The sequence below is a fragment of the Gigantopelta aegis genome, chromosome 9 (genome assembly GCF_016097555.1).
Source record: "Gigantopelta aegis isolate Gae_Host chromosome 9, Gae_host_genome, whole genome shotgun sequence".
Lineage (NCBI taxonomy): Eukaryota > Metazoa > Mollusca > Gastropoda > Neomphalida > Peltospiridae > Gigantopelta > Gigantopelta aegis.
The window spans coordinates 80,128,296-80,147,384 of NC_054707.1; the positions used below are offsets into that span (position 1 = coordinate 80,128,296).

At 36.1% G+C, this 19,089-nt stretch overlaps 1 protein-coding gene across 1 annotated transcript in view; it reads left to right on the forward strand.

Annotated features, from left to right (window-relative positions):
* The first annotated feature begins 1,458 nt into the window (after nt 1–1,458).
* LOC121380593 overlaps nt 1,459–19,089 on the forward strand; it is a 49,302-nt gene continuing 31,671 nt past the window's right edge. Inside the window, exons 1-8 of the mRNA XM_041509478.1 lie at nt 1,459–1,580; nt 1,943–2,018; nt 4,849–5,091; nt 6,397–6,564; nt 9,059–9,178; nt 11,146–11,260; nt 12,345–12,509; nt 15,242–15,364. Of these exons, the coding sequence (XP_041365412.1) occupies nt 1,459–1,580; nt 1,943–2,018; nt 4,849–5,091; nt 6,397–6,564; nt 9,059–9,178; nt 11,146–11,260; nt 12,345–12,509; nt 15,242–15,364 (1,132 nt within the window). The remainder of the gene's footprint in view (nt 1,581–1,942; nt 2,019–4,848; nt 5,092–6,396; nt 6,565–9,058; nt 9,179–11,145; nt 11,261–12,344; nt 12,510–15,241; nt 15,365–19,089) is intronic.

Genomic DNA, 19,089 nt, shown 5'->3' on the forward strand with positions numbered 1-19,089 from the left:
ATGTTTACACATCTACCCAGTTGAATTTGGGAAATGCTTAAGCCTGTAACCCCCTTCCTGCAGTGTATCCTCATTTTTTTTATGCAGGACACATGTAGCACAATCTGATCCAAAATAACAAGGAATATTTTACAATGCACTAAACTCATTTTTAGTTACAGTAATATAGCATCAGATATATGGTTAAGGACCACACAGATAATGAAATAAAACTGCTGTTGCCACACAATGGGCTACATTTTCTAATGAACAGCAATGGATCTTTTATATGTAGCATCCCACAGACAGGATAGTATGTGTATACCATAACCTTTGTTATATCAGTTGTGGAGCACTGGCTGGAATGAGAAATAGCACAATGAGCCCACTGGCAGATCTGCCCTAGACCGACCGGTTAAGACAAGCACTTTACCACTGGGCTGCATACTGCCCAATATAACCTACAAAACCTGCAAATGCATTACAGCTTACAAGTACAAAATCTATTTAATAATTTAAAATAAAATTATAGTCTTAATTCAATCACATATTATATTTCTTTTGATTTGGTTGTCACCTAGCCTTCACTCTGCAATTAATAATGCACTGTTGCTCATGAATTATGAATAAATTAAAAAATAACTCCAGGCTAGCACTGGGTCTGCAGAAAATTTTCACAAATTACCTATTAAATGTTTTTGTAGAAACCCAGTTATTTTCAAATGAAATATCTATTATTTCATGAAACTATTTCACCAAATTAAAACTAATATTACCCAAATTAAAATAATATTCGTAAAATGTGTTTGAAATTCGCAATTGGTGAATTTGGCGAGTGCCAGAGCTGCCCTGTTACTAACTTAATAGACATGTTGTTCATGTACAACCAACTGGTGATTCCAGTTAGCCTTTGATACCGGTAGTTGACATTTATTGCACACACTTGAATGACACATGTCAATAAATTAATAGACATGTTATTCATGTACAACCAACTGGTGATTCCAGTTAGCCTTTGATACCGGTAGTTGACATTTATTGCACACACTTGAATGACACATGTAAATAAATTAATAGACATGTTATTCATGTACAACCAACTGGTGATTCCAGTTAGCCTTTGATACCGGTAGTTGACATTTATTGCACACACTTGAATGACACATGTAAATAAATTAATAGACATGTTATTCATGTACAACCAACTGGTGATTCCAGTTAGCCTTTGATACCGGTAGTTGACATTTATTGCACACACTTGAATGACACATGTAATTAAAATAATAGACATGTTATTCATGTACAACCAACTGGTGATTCCAGTTAGCCTTTGATACCGGTAGTTGACATTTATTGCACACACTTGAATGACACATGTAAATAAATTAATAGACATGTTATTCATGTACAACCAACTGGTGATTCCAGTTAGCCTTTAATGCCGGTAGTTGACATTTATTGCAGACACTTGAATGACACATGTATTTTTTTCAGACTGTGGATGACCTGATTGTGGCACTGATGTCCATGGGATTTGAACTGGACGATTGTCACGATGCAATACAGCAGGGCAAGGTCACTGTGGAAACAGCAGTAGAATGGTAGGCAGGACATTGAAGAAAGGATAACTAAAATATAACTAAACTGTAGCTTGCAGATTATTTTGGAAGATCTAACGTGAAAGTGTTCTTGAAGATTTGTTTGTAGTACTTACTAGTATTAGTTATTTTAATTTTTTATAATAACATTTTAATCTTTAAAATTTAGTTATTTTAGTGACGGTTAATTTATTTTTTAATGTATAAAAAGTCAAACACTTAAGGTGTTGTTGCAAGTTAATTTTAATTGTTTGGTGCTGAAGTTTTTAAATCTGTGTTCTTCACTCGAGACATTTCAAAAAAGAAATAATGTGTAGGCTAATATATACATTGTATGTAGTCTTAGTTTCAGTTAATATTTGCAGGCTGATAGCTGGAAAACCTGGATTTGTCAAAGGGTCGAATATCTCTACACCTTCTCTTAAACTGAACCCAAACCGGGTATGTCTGTTTGTCTCATCTTTCAATAAATTTAGTTCAGTTTAGATAGGTGCATTTTGTACACCTATTCATAAACCTGTTCCACTACAGATATGTGATTCTTCTACACTTTATCTTCCCCTTATTTAGGTTTTCTGCCAGAAAATAATTTGAGGGTACACTACACAATAAAAAATAAATCAGATCTCAAGTGCCCCTACTAGGTGTTATGAATTTGAAATGTTATGAAAATGAGTCTTTATTTCTTATACTACATGTATATATAAATTTTAAACAACAGTTCTCTTGTTATCATTTATCTGAAGAAAAAAAAATATATATCCAATTTTTCCACAATTTTAGTGTACATAATTTTACCCTCAGCAAGGCATGGTAGACAAAACACTGGGGGCATTTGAACTATATTCAGGGCTCTTGTTTTTTTCATTGAAGACAACAAAAAAAAAAAAAAAAAAAAAATGTAATTAATGTTTTTGCTTTAAATAATAAATGAATTACAAAATAGATATTTTATAAATTAATAATACATTTCTGAATGTTTTATAAATGCAGTTTTAGAATAATTATTGAAAAAACCTTGTTTAATATGAGGACAGCATGGTGCTGATTAAGGCAATATAGTGGTAAACTACTGAGGAGACATGGTGCTGAATCATGCTGAAGCAAGCTAGGGCAAACAGTACCCTATTTCCATGGTTTCAAGAGGAAAACAAAATAGCGAGGGTATATACGCAGTGTTTAGTAGTAGCCATTTTCTTTGAGTTTTAAAATCTAAATTCATCTCAATGAGGTACTTACATTTTTATTCCAGTTAGGTTTATAATGTTTAAATATCTATATGCTTAAAGTCAATATTAATCGAGTTTCAGTGTTCTCGCTGGGTGAAAATTAAAGGAGGGCGGCCGCTCGGCACTTTGCCCTTCAAAAAAAACCCAACAACCAATAAACGAAAAGCAAAAAGGTGGGGGGGGGGGGGGGGGGGGGGGGGAGGTTGGTTACCATATTGTTGTGTGTTGGTAGACTTTGTGAAAAGACATACTCCTTATTTTGCCAACAAAAAGGTTTATAAATACGAAATACAAGCAGACTCATCTTTTAACTGAACCGAAGATGATACTGGTCTGACATTCACGGGCAGTTCCAGTTTTGCTGAATCGATCAAAGTTTTAATATTATTTTTAATAAAGATTTCAAGATATACGAAAAACAATAAAGTTGATTGTAAAGTGATCCCCTAATATTGAATACATTTTTTGTTATTTCCATCTTCATCAAATGAATTGATCACTGTGATAAAAAGTAATTTCGTTTTTGTAAAGGCGGTGTATATATTATTTGGCACTCACGGTAAATGGTTTTAATGATAAACACTACCACTTCCATTGTTTTTATAAGCGTTCATATCTCCCCAAAATTAAAAGTTTAAAATATTTTATAAAGAACTGCTGAATAAACAGAATGACAGAAATGACAGAAAGTGAAAATCATCAGTTACAACGAATTATATCTGCAATTGAGGACAAAATATCAGACAATAGTTAGTGGAAACAAAAGACAGAATGACCGTTCTGATCACGTGACAAATCTGGCGCCAAATAATTGAGGGGTTTTTCAATCGGAGATTGTCGAATCCGTAAAAAATGAAAATGTTTTCATTGCTCAAATAAAATATAACTTTTATTGTGTCTATTAAACATACAAATGGATACAGATATGGGACAAAATGGAGGCTGTTAAAAATACTGTTAAATTACATTACAGTACCTGTACACAACGCGGCTTGTTTCCATTGATGTCCAGTGTGCAGACTGATAGTTTTTTGTGTGGAAAAAGTGTGCATTTGGAAATAGCGGAGATAGGTGCTGGAAAATAAAGAGGGGTGCACAAAAATAAAGGAGGGCGGAGAACGTGAAAGGAGGGTGGCAAAATGGAATAGCAGGGTGGGCCGCCCCGCTTAAATGGAGCAGTGAGAACACTGAGTTTACAATATGCTTTTATTTCCTGAAAAGATGATTTCATTATTAAAACAAACTCATCTGCAATATATTTCAGCTTATGTTTTACCCATTTTACTCTCTGTTAGAAACTCTGACCTCTAGTACAGATACATACTGTTGATATTTCACATGTACAAATATATAGGGGATTTTGCAACTCTACTCAAAAGCAAGAGAATCGTATATAAAGTGTTTGCACGTGACTGATTTTATTTTGGGTGTAGCTTCTGTTATCTTTGCTGGGCATAGACTGGAGTGAATTAGTCTAAGACTAAAGACTAAGTTAGAGTTTTAATATGGAACTTTGATTCTTCTGTACATAGTAGAAGACATAATTAATAATGTTCATTGCCTCATCCATTCATTTGCATTTAAATAAGGCTACAGTTCATAACTGGTGTCGCATTTGGTAATAAAACCTGCGTTGGTGTTTTCGTTTATTAGAAATTTGTAACATCTTATGCGTCGAATGAGTTGCTATGTCTTTTTCATTTGTTCTCATGCATATATACTTTTAACATACAACTTGAGCATATTGCATGGTTTATGTCTACCGGCCATGGTGGTATCGTGGTTAAGCCATCAGAAATAAGGCTGGTAGGTATTGGGTTCACAGCCCAGTGCCGGCTCCCACCCAGAATAAATTTTAATGACTCGGTGGGTAGGTGTAAGACCACTACACCCTCTGTCTCTCACTAACCACTCGCCCACTGTCCAGGACAGACAGCCCAGATAGCTGAGGTGTGTGCCCAGGACAGTGTCCTTGAACCGTAATTGGATATAAGCATGGAAATACATGTAAGTTGAAATTAATGAATATTTCTGCCTTTCAGAGTGTGACAGCTGAGCCAGTTCTAGCAGGTGCTTCACACAACCCATTTGCTGCTCCAATTCCAGTTCTTCCTGTCCCGTCCAGTGATGCCGGGACTGGAGAACAGTCACAGAGCGAAAAGTCAGACGTTGTCAGCAGACTGCATATGAATGACGGACAGAGAAAGTTCCGCAAAGATTATGATGAAAAGTGCAGACAGGCAGCACAGAAAAGGGCCAGGGAGGAAAAGATCAATGCTAAAAAGGTAAGAAGTTTTTGTCTTCAAATTCAGGGCCTAATAGTGGGGTAATACAAACTGATTATTCAAAAATCTATTATGTCTGTTTAGTTACATGTAGTTATAACAGAATATCTTCAGATGGTATTTTGCCATTTACTTAAATGCATTATTGTGGAGTATATAATTATGATTCGTTTGTCTTCAAAATTACCAGACTTGTATCTTCTTCCATATTTGTGTATTTGTATTAAGATAATAAAATTACATCCATTGTATTTAAATTGCAATTTATAATCATAATGTCAAATGCATGTCCAGCTTTAAATCTAACCAATTTGGGTGCAACATGTACAGTGAAGTCTTTTGAATGCAGTAATGGTGCTAACAGCAGTTAGGGTTATAGATATTTAGAAATAAATTTTAGATTATTTTAATCTAATTAAAGCTTAACATTCCAGTGGGTTTGAGGAGACATGTTTGTCCTTATTTGGGTGTGGATATTTTTGGCACACTGTTCATTGCCTTGACTTTAGTGCAGTCTGTAACTCTGGTCATAGTGCTACACAGTATATCACTCTTGCATGTCCAACAAGATTATAAGAGATTTCAGTTAGACTCCAGGGCTTCTATAATTTTTATAAAAACACACTAGCCATGGGATCAGTGATTAAAACATTTGCTAGCTACAATTAAAAATACCTTATCCCTACTTTACTATTAGTAAATTAAATTTTACTAACAGTAAGTCGAATATGTCACCTAAAAAAAAAAAATCCTTAGATTGGGGAGGCAGGATATTCATATTTACAAAATAGTCTAAACATGCAACATTTGACAACTTTTGTTCATTACCCATCAGGCATGGTGATAGTAGTTATTCACTAGCCCAATCTTAATATCGCTAGCCATGGGAGTGGAGCTTCAATAATCTAGACGCCAAGGAGACTTGCATGTACATGTTTGATATTGCAGGTTTCTAAATTCTACACATTACCACATTTTAATAAATGAAACTGTTGAAATATAGTCATCCTTTTAAAAATATCATTACGTTACTTCTTTAGTCAGCATTGAAGATTTCATGATGACCATGATAGACTGGGGTTTTGCCTATCCTAGCCAGTGCCCCAAGTCAGTACATTGAAGGCTGAGTTATATATTAGCTATGGGAAAAGTACATATTACAAGTCCCTCGCTGCTTTTCAGAAATGTAGTCTGTGTGGTATTGGTAGGTCTTCTCTTTAGTTCAACCAAGTGTCGAAATACACTGAATACCTGAATGGTAAAATGTGCTGATGTGTCGTTATTGTTGTTATCTTGTTATCCTAGGAACATGAGAGGATTCTCAAGGATATTGCCGAGGACCGGGACAAACAGAAGATGATGAGAGTGAATCCACCACGTGGTGAAACTTCCTCCACATCATCAGCACCACAACAGTCACAGTTAGATTCTTCCAGTCCACAGAAACCGGCAGGTGACAAGTGTCTGTTACAGGTAATTTGGCTGGATCAGATCTGTTAAGCATTTAATTCAGTTTTAATATTATTTCAATAGTTATATCTAGAGGGGATCATTTTCCGTTTCAGATTTTGCCACATTCCGTTTCAGATTTTTGCAAGTTCCGGTTTTTTTCCATTTTTGTGTTCAATTAATGTCATGTTTTATTGTTATAAACTATATATATATTTTTATTGTTCCAGCTCTGAGCTGGTTTGCTATTGCTGTTTTTTTAAATACCTGTAAAAAAATATTTGAAACAAAAAAGAAGTGTATAAACCGCAATACTTGGTTCCCACCTTCATCCGTAAATAAGTCATGATTAAAACAAAGCCACAAACTTAATTACAGTTAATTATTGTTTGTATTTAATAATAATAAAGAGATCCATTCTCCCTTAAATTCAAACAATAAATAATTGTTGATTGTGTGGCTTTCAGTTTCATTTCATCTGATGGATTATGGGTAAGTTTCATTTATAAACAAAACACACCATTGACAAACCCCGCTATTTTCACAAAAATATGAACAAGAAGTTTGGTAATGTATTGTTCGTAATCTTACATTAGTTGCCAAAAAATATGTATAAATAAATAAATACATGAGAACATTTTATTAGTTCCAGTATGATTACAAAGTGTGAACCAAAAAAAAATAAGGGCACACGTAAGAATTACTAGTACTCACTCAATTACACATGTATGTTTCTCTGTAACCTAACTAGCGTGCTGTGTGCACAAATTACGTATTCAAACAAGGTCGGGTCAATCTGGATATAGGCCAGTGGTAGTGAACCGAAACTAAGCACTGTTCTGTCGATCGTTTAAAGTTTCGACGTTATTTTATAACTTTAAAAAAATATATATATTTGCCTAGAATTATATATTCAGAGCCGGTTTAAGGATCAGCGGGGCCTGTAGCACAAATAATAGCTGGGCCCGGTTCCCAAGATATATATTTTGCAACCCCCTCGGGGAGAGGGGGGAAAAATGACCTGGGGAAAATGTACACAATGCCTCACCGCGGGGCCCCCTGAACCACAGGGTCTGTAGCACGTGCTACATGTGTTACAATAATAAACCGGTGAGAAGAAAAGTAAAATGCTATTTTTGTGTGCAATTTAAATAAATAACGTGTGTAGTAAATTCCGTAGCATGAAAAAGGGCGTTCCCCGTGGGACGGACTATAAATGTGAAATGTTTCCGTACAGATTAACGAATATGCCCGAAGTTTTACGAAATTATGTTTTCCAACGAAAGCGTTGTGTGAATTGGCTATGCTTATGAATTGTCATAAGTATTATTGAAAAATATCGAAATTGAATGTACTAGAAATCTTATATAATCAACATTCTAAAATTGTATTAGTACATGTTTATTTCTATATTTCAAGTTAAATTTCACTGTGTAAAGTGACACGGGTGAACAGTCACATGCTTTGTTGTAAGCTTACAGCAATTAAGTGTAACTTCCGAGAATTAACGGTTCTGAAAATATTTAGGCATACAGTGCACTCCATGAAAGTTTGCATACCAAAACACTATGCGTATATTATCAATATTGAATCTTAAAACTACCAAAAATATTTATTATGGTGCTTGAACCAGAAATACAACTTTTAAAGGTTATTTTTTAAAAATCACAAATTCTGTTTCAGTTACTAAATTCCGCGATTCCGTCCGTTTTTCCGTAATCGCAAAAAATCATCCCCTCTATATATCCTGTTAAGATTCAAGCATGTGTCCATTTGTACTGCCTGACCTGGGCAGTGATTAGTGAGAGAGGTCAGTGTAATGGCTTGACACGTCTTCACTGAACAGTGCATCCCGAGTTGGACTTACTGTATGGATGTGTGGCAAGTATAACATATACTTGGACCTTTATTAATCCCCTACTGGTCCAACCAGAGGGGACTGTATGTTTAATTTTTATGTCTGTCTGTCCCACATAGAGTTTTTAAAACTTTTTTTCGCAATGCCTCAAGATTTTGTGTATAGCTTTACAATATACTGTTATTGATCCAGTTTGACTTTCATGACAACATACCCATTTTTCACAGAGTTATAGCCCTTGAACTTAAAAGATACATTAAATTTGTTGCATGCAATTATGCATTCAGGGTTAGCTCTGTGTTAGCAAAACATTTCACCAAATTATCTAAAAAACATGCAAAATACCCATCATTACTTTATTTGTTTGGCCAAATTAAAATAAAATTAACCAATTATTCTTAAAATTTGCAATTGGCGAGTGGCAGAGCTAGCCCCGTGTATTGATTTAGGCAATACTGTCACTCTCAGAATGCTTGTTAAATGTATTAAGCAAGAAAATCTGCTGTATTCAGAGTGAAATATGAACGTTATGTTTTAAGCAAGAAAATCAAGTGACAGTGTATTCAGAGTGAAATATGAACGTTATGTTTTAAGCAGGAAAATCAAGTGACAGTGTATTCAGAGTGAAATATGAACGTTATAATGTTTTGTTGTCCTCAGATTCGTCTTCCTGATGGCCGATGTCTGCGTGAATCATTTGCTCCGGACGCGACACTGAACTCCGTGTGGGACTTTGTGTATGCCAAGTTTAAGGGCACCAGTCAGATGTGTTTCATGCAGGTATTACACAATCTTTAGTTATCAGATTGGTGTTGAACTTGTTTTGTCGTAAGAGACCGGCCTTGGTGGCATCGTGGTATGCCATCGGTCTACAGGCTGGTAGGTACTGGGTTCGGATCCCAGTCGAGGCATGGGATTTTTAATCCAGATACCGACTCCAAACCCCGAGTGAGTGCTCCGCAAGGCTCAATGGGTAGGTGTAAACCACTTGCACTGACCAGTGATCCATAACTGGTTCAACAAAGGCCATGGTTTGTGCTATCCTGCCTGTGGGAAGCGCAAATAAAAGATCCCTTGCTGCTAATCGGAAGAGTACCCATGTAGTGGCGACAGCAGGTTTCCTCTCGAAATCTGTGTGGTCCTTAACCATATGTCTGACGCCATATAACCGTAAATAAAATGTGTTGAGTGCGTCGTTAAATAAAACATTTCTTTCTTTTCTTTCTTTGTCATAACATTAGAAATTATTATTATTAATTTTGTTTTCATTATTTCATTATAAGGATAAGATTTAACTCTGTCCGACTTACAAGAGGTCAATTATACATTTTGCTTTTTTTCTAAACGGCTTTTTATAGTTGGTATTATTGTGTTGTGAAAAAACTACATTAAGTTTGCTGTTCATTGATATGTGTATTGCATATGTTTTCAGTAAATGTCTTCTACATGTATACACTATTAGTTTGGATTATTTAGTAGTTTTCAATGCATTTTGAAGGTAGGACACTCTATGGCATTGTGTGCTGAACCTTAATTTCTTACTTGAAATAGTAATTTTTCTCATCTAGTCATGCAATTATATTTATTACTGAGGGTATAATCAACTACATGTATCAATTTAGCCGGCTCTCCAGATGTAAAATTTTCAAATGTTATATGGAAATAAACTTAGTATATATGCTTATATGTTTACCATCATTTGATGTTTCCTGAATTGTCACACATCCTGACAATTCACTAGGAGATAGTTCTAAAAGGTAATTACAAAACTCCGGTATCTTCAAACTTTTGGCACATGCTAAATACAAGTCACATCATGACGCTGTCTTGAGCTGTAGCACAAGAAAACCCCAGATGTACACCACTAATAATATTATAAGCAGGAAACTGTAAGATGCAGTCAGAAGTACTGTTCATTGTTTCTATAGATCTACACGTATAATTTTGTACCTTTAGCAATGTGATATTTAAAAATGACTTAAATTTTTCGATGATTTTACATGTATTAAAGGTGGTTAACTCTGCTACCAAGGAAATGTTGCATTTCTTAATATTTTGTTGAAAAATAACTGGATTTCTGCCATTTTTAAAGTTGCATAGATGATGATGAGCTTCTGTACTCTGACTTCAGTGGACTTGGTTTGAGTTTGGAGTTTTCCTTCTCCTAGGAGAGTTTCCTTACTAGGATTCTGAGCCCCTCCAGCCCAGTTTTGATTTTGGAGTTTGCTTCTCATAGACAGTCCTCTGTCTGTCCAGTCAATATTAGTCTAGTCTCTACCCTTTGACCAGTCCAGCTTGGGTGACCCTACCAGGAGCTGATGCTCCAGCTGGCAAAGCTCTCCAAGTCATTGAGACATGCAAGCTACATGTACCTCACCACATCAAAGAATGGACCATGAGATAGGCATAGATAATTTGTTGAATTTGTTTACTCATCCAGAGCTAGCCCTGCTAAATAGTACATGTAATTCGGTGGTTTTGTACGTCCGTTAATGTGCTGTTGTACGTCCGTTAGTGTGCTGTTGTACGTCCGTTAATGTGCTGTTGTACGTCCGTTAGTGTTCTGTTGTACGTCCGTTAGTGTGCTGTTGTACGTCCGTTAGTGTGCTGTTGTACGTCCGTTAGTGTGCTGTTGTACGTCCGTTAGTGTGCTGTTGTACGTCCGTTAGTGTGCTGTTGTACATACATTTCTTTAAGAAATTTATTTATTGGTTCCTTTGATATTCTTAATTATTTACTTTAATCAGCCATTTCCCCGTCGAGAATTCACCCGAGATGATTTCAGCTCAACCTTACAGCAGCTTGGTCTCTCCCCGTCTGGATCTCTCGTTCTTAAGAAACCACAAGAAAACCAAGCCATGGGTAAATCTTTTTACATCCTCCCTCCTTTATGTCATGGGACTCGATTCTTCTATTCATGGATTACTGGGTACTTAGAAGAATTAAGAGTTTTATGTTTCCTTAATATATTGTTTTTCTTACACTGAAAACCAAACCGTGGGTAATTATTTAACATGCTTCTTGTTTATTAAGAATGAATTCTTCTGTGCACGTACAAATTGGTAATATCTTGGGTCCTGGGTTTTAGACTTCTTGAACAGATATTTTTTTCATGCACTGACATAGGTATCAGGAACCCTGCTGGAATCTAATGACATGTATAATAATAATAAGCATGAAAAATGTCCAATAGCCTGACATCTATTACAATAAATGTACACTAATGGTCACATTTTTATTTAATTTCTTACTTCAGCCTGTTTTAATCTGGCAATTAAAACGTGAATCAGCCTCTTAGCATATTGCTTAATTAATTTTTTAAAGCTTTTGAGACCAGTGAAAACCCCCCAGATTTTATACAAACAGAATTGAATTTTTTTAAAGATTAACTTTTTTTTGGTAACAAATAATTTTTAAAGGATTCATTTTTGTTTATATAAAAATCTTCTTTTTCCACCATTTGTCTCAGAAGCTCTAAAAATTAGTAAGGTAGTTATGTTAAGAGGCTGATGATATGATAGTTTTCATGATTATTAAAATAATTTTGTATAAACTCTCGTTTTGTTGTACTTACATGTTTTTATAATCTGACTGTTATGGATGCAGTATGTAGCCCAGTAGTAAAGCGCTCGCTCAATGCGCGGTCAGTCTGGGATCGATTCCCGTTGGTGGGCCCATTGGGCTATTTCTTGTTCCAGCCAGTGCACCACGACTGGCATATCAAAGGCTGTGGTATGTACTACATTGTCTGTGGAATGGTGCATATAAAAAATCTCTTGCTGCTAATCGAAAAGATAAGCCCATGATGTGGCGACAGCTGGTTTCTTCTCTCAATTTATCTGTGGTCCTTAATCATATGTCTGACACCATATAACCTTAAATAACTTGTGTTGAGTGCATCGTTAAATAAAACATTTCCTTCCTTCCTGATTGTTCTGTGGTGCAGAGTCTGTGCAAATGCAGGATGAACAAGCAGAGAATGACGAGAATGAAGACACAGAAAGAATGGACACAGACGGTTTTGAACAGAGAATAAACCAGCGCTTTGGACCGCGTCAGCAGTGGGGACGTGGACACCGGCTAGATGCTGCTGCTGTTGAAAACACAGAGGGTTAGTATGGAAACAGATCACTGACTAGGGCTGGTAAATCTGTTTTTGTCACCAAGTGATTTTATATTATAGAGGTATGGCAACAACACCATTGCCGTTATGGATAATCATAATGGACCAAATTTACAAACCTGTTTAGGTCTCACATGCATGCAACTACATACATTTACAATGCTTTAATGCTTTTAAGAAAAACAGGCAGCTCTTAGATTCGGACCGCTATGATTAAGTAACAGTACTGATCATTTGGCAAATAGACTACTGGATTAATTTTTAACAAAAACTACGTTGAGTGGGTACAAGTTTATAATTTTTACGCACATATATTCACTTATTTTTTTTATAAACACCATATTTTTCGGCATATAAGCCGCTACTTTTGTACTGTGAATTACAAGGTGCGGTTTATAAAATGGTGCACTTTATTTAAGAATTTTACGGTAACCGCTGTGTGTATAAACGGTACCTTTTTTTTTCATTCTCATAATAATATAGCATACCAAATGACTGGGACTGAAGTATTATGATGGAATGGCTCTTTATTAATAGTCTAGTCAGGCTAGAAACAGTACACTTGTGTATTGTTATACTTACAGTTTCAAAAATGGACTCATCCGCGAACTTTCTTAGTTTTGATTTCTGTAACATTTATTATTAGTAGTACATTACATCAGATGGGTTTGTCTGATGTTCTAAAATGAAGTAAGTCGCCTCATATAATACAAAGTAATGTTGTTATACTTTGTAGTAAACACACCCCACTTGCATGTTCGATATTGCAGATAAAAAGCCAGTGGCAGCCTAAACAATGTCATATGATACAATTACAATGTCATGGCCATTCATGACATCAAAAACAGTTTCTTGATATCTTTAACGCCATTGTTTCTTAATTGTTTGTAATGTTTTTAATTAATATATCAGAATTTAAGTTCAGTACTAAAATCACATAATCGGAGTACCTGTAATGTTTGTATTAAATGTCGACATTCCCAATCTAATTAGCCCGCTAATTTATACAGAGCATAACGTTGTTGTAATGTATTTCATTATATTACATGTAATTATATATTTATTATACATATATAATTCTCAGCAAATATATATATATATATATATATATATATATATATATATATATATTAAAGGCCGTCGTTTAAAAGTTATAAAACAATGTCGAAACTGTAAACGATCGATAGGACCATGCTTAGTTTCGGTTCGCTGCCACTGGCCTACATATCCAGCTTGACCCGACCTCGTTTGAATATGTAACTTTTGCACACAACATGCTAGTTAGGTTAGAGAGAAACGTGTTTTGCAATCGAGTGAGTAGATCTACTAGTAATTTTCACTTGTGCACTTTTTTCGGTTCACGATTTGTAATCATACTGGAACAAATAAAATGTTATCATGTATATTTTTTTCTTTGCAACTGATACAAGATTACGAACAAAGCATTATCAAGTTCTAGTGCATAAAATGTTTTGTAAAAATAGCGGGGTTTGTTTACAAAACTTTCCCATTAGGTGAAATCAAACTGAAAGCCGCACAATCAACAATTATTTATTGTTTGTATTTAGGGGAGATTGGATCTCTTTATTATTATTAAATACAAACAATAATTAACTGTAATTAAGTTTGTGGCTTTATTTTAACCACGGCTTATTTAAAGGTGCGGTTTATGTACAAACGAAGGTAGGAACTGCGTCTAAAAACAAGGGGTGCGGTTTATACACCAGTGCGTGTAATAGGCCGGAAAATACGGTACATGAAATAAAGTTCATATATGAATCGGTAAGTATTGTTTTCATGGGTTTTTGTAATTTTTATGATTTTTAGATCAGTTAATGGTCATTAAAATTAGGCAAAAACTAGAAAAAGTTGTGTTTACTTATGGGCATTTGTGGCCAGCTGTCCAGTATTTATGTCCATTATTCCCGATAACAGTGGTCTTCTGACCAGAATGTTTTTTAAAACCTGAACTATGATTCATATTGCAATATCTGGTGATTTTCGTTGTTGGTAAAACGATCAAATTTATTATCAAATTAGCTGTCACAATCAGATATCGATCCCTGAAAATGACCGCGATGTGCCGCCATTGTTGTCAAGTGAAAATACTTGCCAAAAACCACTTTTTGAACTCATAATTTCAAGGTATTTTCATTTGAAAAAATCAAAATAAAAGCCACCATTTTAAAAAGAAATCTTTTTTCTTTTATCATATTTCCATTTCCAGTGAGTGCCATGTGCAAAACGGCTAGAAATATGAATTGTAGAATGCAGTATACAGTATGTTGACTGATGTGACCTCCAGCGAGATATCTCGCCTGTAGTAGTCAGAAGGTTATGGATGGCAGCATTGTTAGAAGTGTTTTTTTAATTTATTATTATTTTCTGAAATTGTATATTGGCTACGAAATGTATTACATATAGCAGGCGGAAAGCAAATTGCTGTCATGTCACGTCCTACACTCAAAGTGGTCACATATTACTGTCAGTAATGGTGTGGTAGCAAAACCTCTCTGTTGTCTTTAAATCATTCATTTAAAAAAACACAAACAAAAAAACATTTTTAATATTTGAAATATTACGTATAATAGATGTCTTCGAAGGTATAACAAATAGAGAATGACTAGTTAATGATGTAGGATATCATCTTTATCCTGTGAAGGTAGGAATGGGAAATGTGTTGAGGCTTGTGTAATAAAATTGTTTGTGCTTTGATTCAGAGGACATGGAGGGTGCAGAGGATGAGGACTCTGATGAAGATGCCGGCCAGTTCGGAGGGATGAACCGCGGCTTGATGGAGGTGATGGGCAACCAGTTCCCACCAATGAGAGGCCTCAACGCAGGTCGGTTAAGATACAGTCCTTCACTCTAGCTCTTTGTTTAACACCCAGTAGCCTTTTAGATACAGTCCTCCTCTCTAGCTCTTTGTTTAACACCCAGTACTCTTTTAGGTACAGTCCTCCTCTCTAGCTCTTTGTTTAACACCCAGTAGTCTTTAGGATACAGTCCTCCTCTCTAGCTCTTTGTTTAGCACCCAGTAGTCTTTAGGATACAGTCCTCTCTAGCTCTTTGTTTAACACCCAGTAGCCTTTTAGATACAGTCCTCCTCTCTAGCTCTTTGTTTAACACCCAGTAGTCTTTAGGATACAGTCCTCTCTAGCTCTTTGTTTAACACCCAGTAGCCTTTTAGATACAGTCCTCTCTAGCTCTTTGTTTAACACCCGGTAGCCTTTTAGGTACAGTCCTCTCTAGCTCTTTGTTTAACACTCAGTAGTCTTTAGGATACAGTCCTCTCTAGCTCTTTGTTTAACACCCAGTAGCCTTTTAGATACAGTCCTCCTCTCTAGCTTTTTGTTTAAACACCCAGTAGTCTTTTAGCTACAGTCCTCTCTAGCTCTTTGTTTAACACTCAGTAGTCTTTAGGATACAGTCCTCTCTAGCTCTTTGTTTAACACCCAGTAGCCTTTTAGATACAGTCCTCCTCTCTAGCTTTTTGTTTAAACACCCAGTAGTCTTTTAGCTACAGTCCTCCTCTCTAGCTCTTTGTTTAACACCCAGTAGTCTTTAGGATACAGTCCTCTCTAGCTCTTTGTTTAACACCCAGTAGTCTTTTAGATACAGTCCTCCTCTCTAGCTCTTTGTTTAACACCCAGTAGTCTTTAGGATACAGTCCTCTCTAGCTCTTTGTTTAACACCCGGTAGCCTTTTAGGTACAGTCCTCCTCTCTAGCTCTTTGTTTAACACCCAGTAGTCTTTAGGATACAGTCCTCTCTAGCTCTTTGTTTAACACCCGGTAGCCTTTTAGGTACAGTCCTCTCTAGCTCTTTGTTTAACATTCAGTAGCCTTTTAGATACAGTCCTCCTCTCTAGCTCTTTGTTTAACACCCAGTAGTCTTTTAGATACAGTCCTCCTCTCTAGCTCTTTGTTTAACACCCAGTAGTCTTTTAGATACAGTCCTCCTCTCTAGCTCTTTGTTTAACACCCAGTAGCCTTTTAGATACAGTCCTCCTCTCTAGCTCTTTGTTTAACACCCAGTAGCCTTTTAGATACAGTCCTCCTCTCTAACTCTTTGTTTAACACTCAGTAGTCTTTAGGATACAGTCCTATCTAGCTCTTTGTTTAACACCCAGTAGTCTTTTAGATACAGTCCTCTCTAGCTCTTTGTTTAACACTCAGTAGTCTTTAGGATACAGTCCTCTCTAGCTCTTTGTTTAACACCCAGTAGTCTTTTAGATACAGTCCTCTCTAGCTCTTTGTTTAACACCCAGTAGTCTTTAGGATACAGTCCTCTCTAGCTCTTTGTTTAACACCCGGTAGCCTTTTAGGTACAGTCCTCTCTAGCTCTTTGTTTAACACTCAGTAGTCTTTAGGATACAGTCCTCTCTAGCTCTTTGTTTAACACTCAGTAGTCTTTAGGATACAGTCCTCTCTAGCTCTTTGTTTAACACCCAGTAGCCTTTTAGATACAGTCCTCCTCTCTAGCTCTTTGTTTAACACTCAGTAGTCTTTAGGATACAGTCCTCTCTAGCTCTTTGTTTAACACCCAGTAGCCTTTTAGATACAGTCCTCCTCTCTAGCTCTTTGTTTAACACTCAGTAGTCTTTAGGATACAGTCCTCTCTAGCTCTTTGTTTAACACCCAGTAGCCTTTTAGATACAGTCCTCCTCTCTAGCTCTTTGTAGCCTTTTTAAGTCCTCCTCTCTAGCTCTTTGTTTCAGTAGTCTTTAGGATACAGTCCTCTCTAGCTCTTTGTTTAACACAGTACCTTTTAGATACAGTAGTTTCTCTTTTAGATACAGTCCTCTCTAGCTCTTTGTTTAACACCCAGTAGTCTTTTAGATACAGTCCTCTCTAGCTCTTTGTTTAACACCCAGTAGCCTTTTAGATACAGTCCTCCTCTCTAGCTCTTTGTTTAACACCCAGTAGTCTTTTAGATACAGTCCTCCTCTCCTTTGTTTCTCTACAGCTCTTTGTTTAAACACTCAGTAGTCTTTAGGATACAGTCCTCTCTAGCTCTTTGTTTAACACCCAGTAGCCTTTTAGATACAGTCCTCCTCTCTAGCTCTTTGTTTAACACTCAGTAGTCTTTAGGATACAGTCCTCTCTAGCTCTTTGTTTAACACCCAGTAGCCTTTTAGATACAGTCCTCCTCTCTAGCTCTTTGTTTAACACTCAGTAGTCTTTAGGATACAGTCCTCTCTAGCTCTTTGTTTAACACCCAGTAGCCTTTTAGATACAGTCCTCCTCTCTAGCTCTTTGTTTAACACCCAGTAGTCTTTTAGATACAGTCCTCTCTAGCTCTTTGTTTAACACCCAGTAGCCTTTTAGATACAGTCCTCCTCTCTAGCTCTTTGTTTAACACTCCTTTAGATACAGTCCTCTGAAGACTTAGCTCTTTGTTTAACACCCAGTAGCCTTTTAAATACAGTCCTCCTCTCTAGCTCTTTGTTTAACACTCAGTAGTCTTTAGGATACAGTCCTCTCTAGCTCTTTGTTTAACACTCAGTAGTCTTTAGGATACAGTCCTCTCTAGCTCTTTGTTTAACACTCAGTAGTCTTTAGGATACAGTCCTCTCTAGCTCTTTGTTTAACACCCAGTAGCCTTTTAGATACAGTCCTCCTCTCTAGTCTTTTAGGATACAGTCCTCTCTAGCTCTTTGTTTAACACCCAGTAGTCTTTTAGATACAGTCCTCTCTAGCTCTTTGTTTAACACCCAGTAGCCTTTTAGATACAGTCCTCCTCTCTAGCTCTTTGTTTGTATGTATGTATGTATGCCCACAAATGACTGTCAGGTCAGATGTCGGGAATTAACGTGCTTATATCAATTTAATGTTCAAGCACGCTCGTTCCGAGCACGATTTCTGACTAGGGCCAGAAACTGTGCTCACAACGAGAGGGGTGGGGAGAGTGTTAGTAAAAAAAAATAAAAAATTTAAAAACGTTTATACATTTGATTAGATAAAAATACTAATTAATGGTTAAATAAACTTTATTTACAAGGAAGTTAAAAAGTGTTTATACAAAGGGTTAAAAAGGGTTTCTATAAATGATTAGGTAAAAAGTAGAATATTAATCACTAGTTTGCATGGGTAGGCCGTTTTAGTGGCGAAGCGTGGGTGGGGGCACACGGGGGTCATGCCCCCCAATCAAACTTTTTTTGTTAACCTATTAAATTTTATAAAATCATACATACATACATGCATACATATATAGTGTGGGTTACAACGCCACACCCCACCCAACTAATACAGACAGACGGTAGACTTAAAACTGAGATGCAAGGACTTTCGGTACCTCTACATATATATATACATGTCTACATACATATGTATATATATATATATACACTGAAATGCATTGAAATGCACCCAATTGATTGCTATTGCTATATAAAACACACTATAACCCTAACCCTTGTATATATACATGTCAGGGGTGGGGAAAAATAAAATTGTCAATCGGTCCCACTTGATGTCATCGTTAACGGTGGGGGGGAGGAGGGGAAAAAAAAACCCACCCCACAAATTGAATATATTTTACATAATGGAATAAATAATATAAAAAAG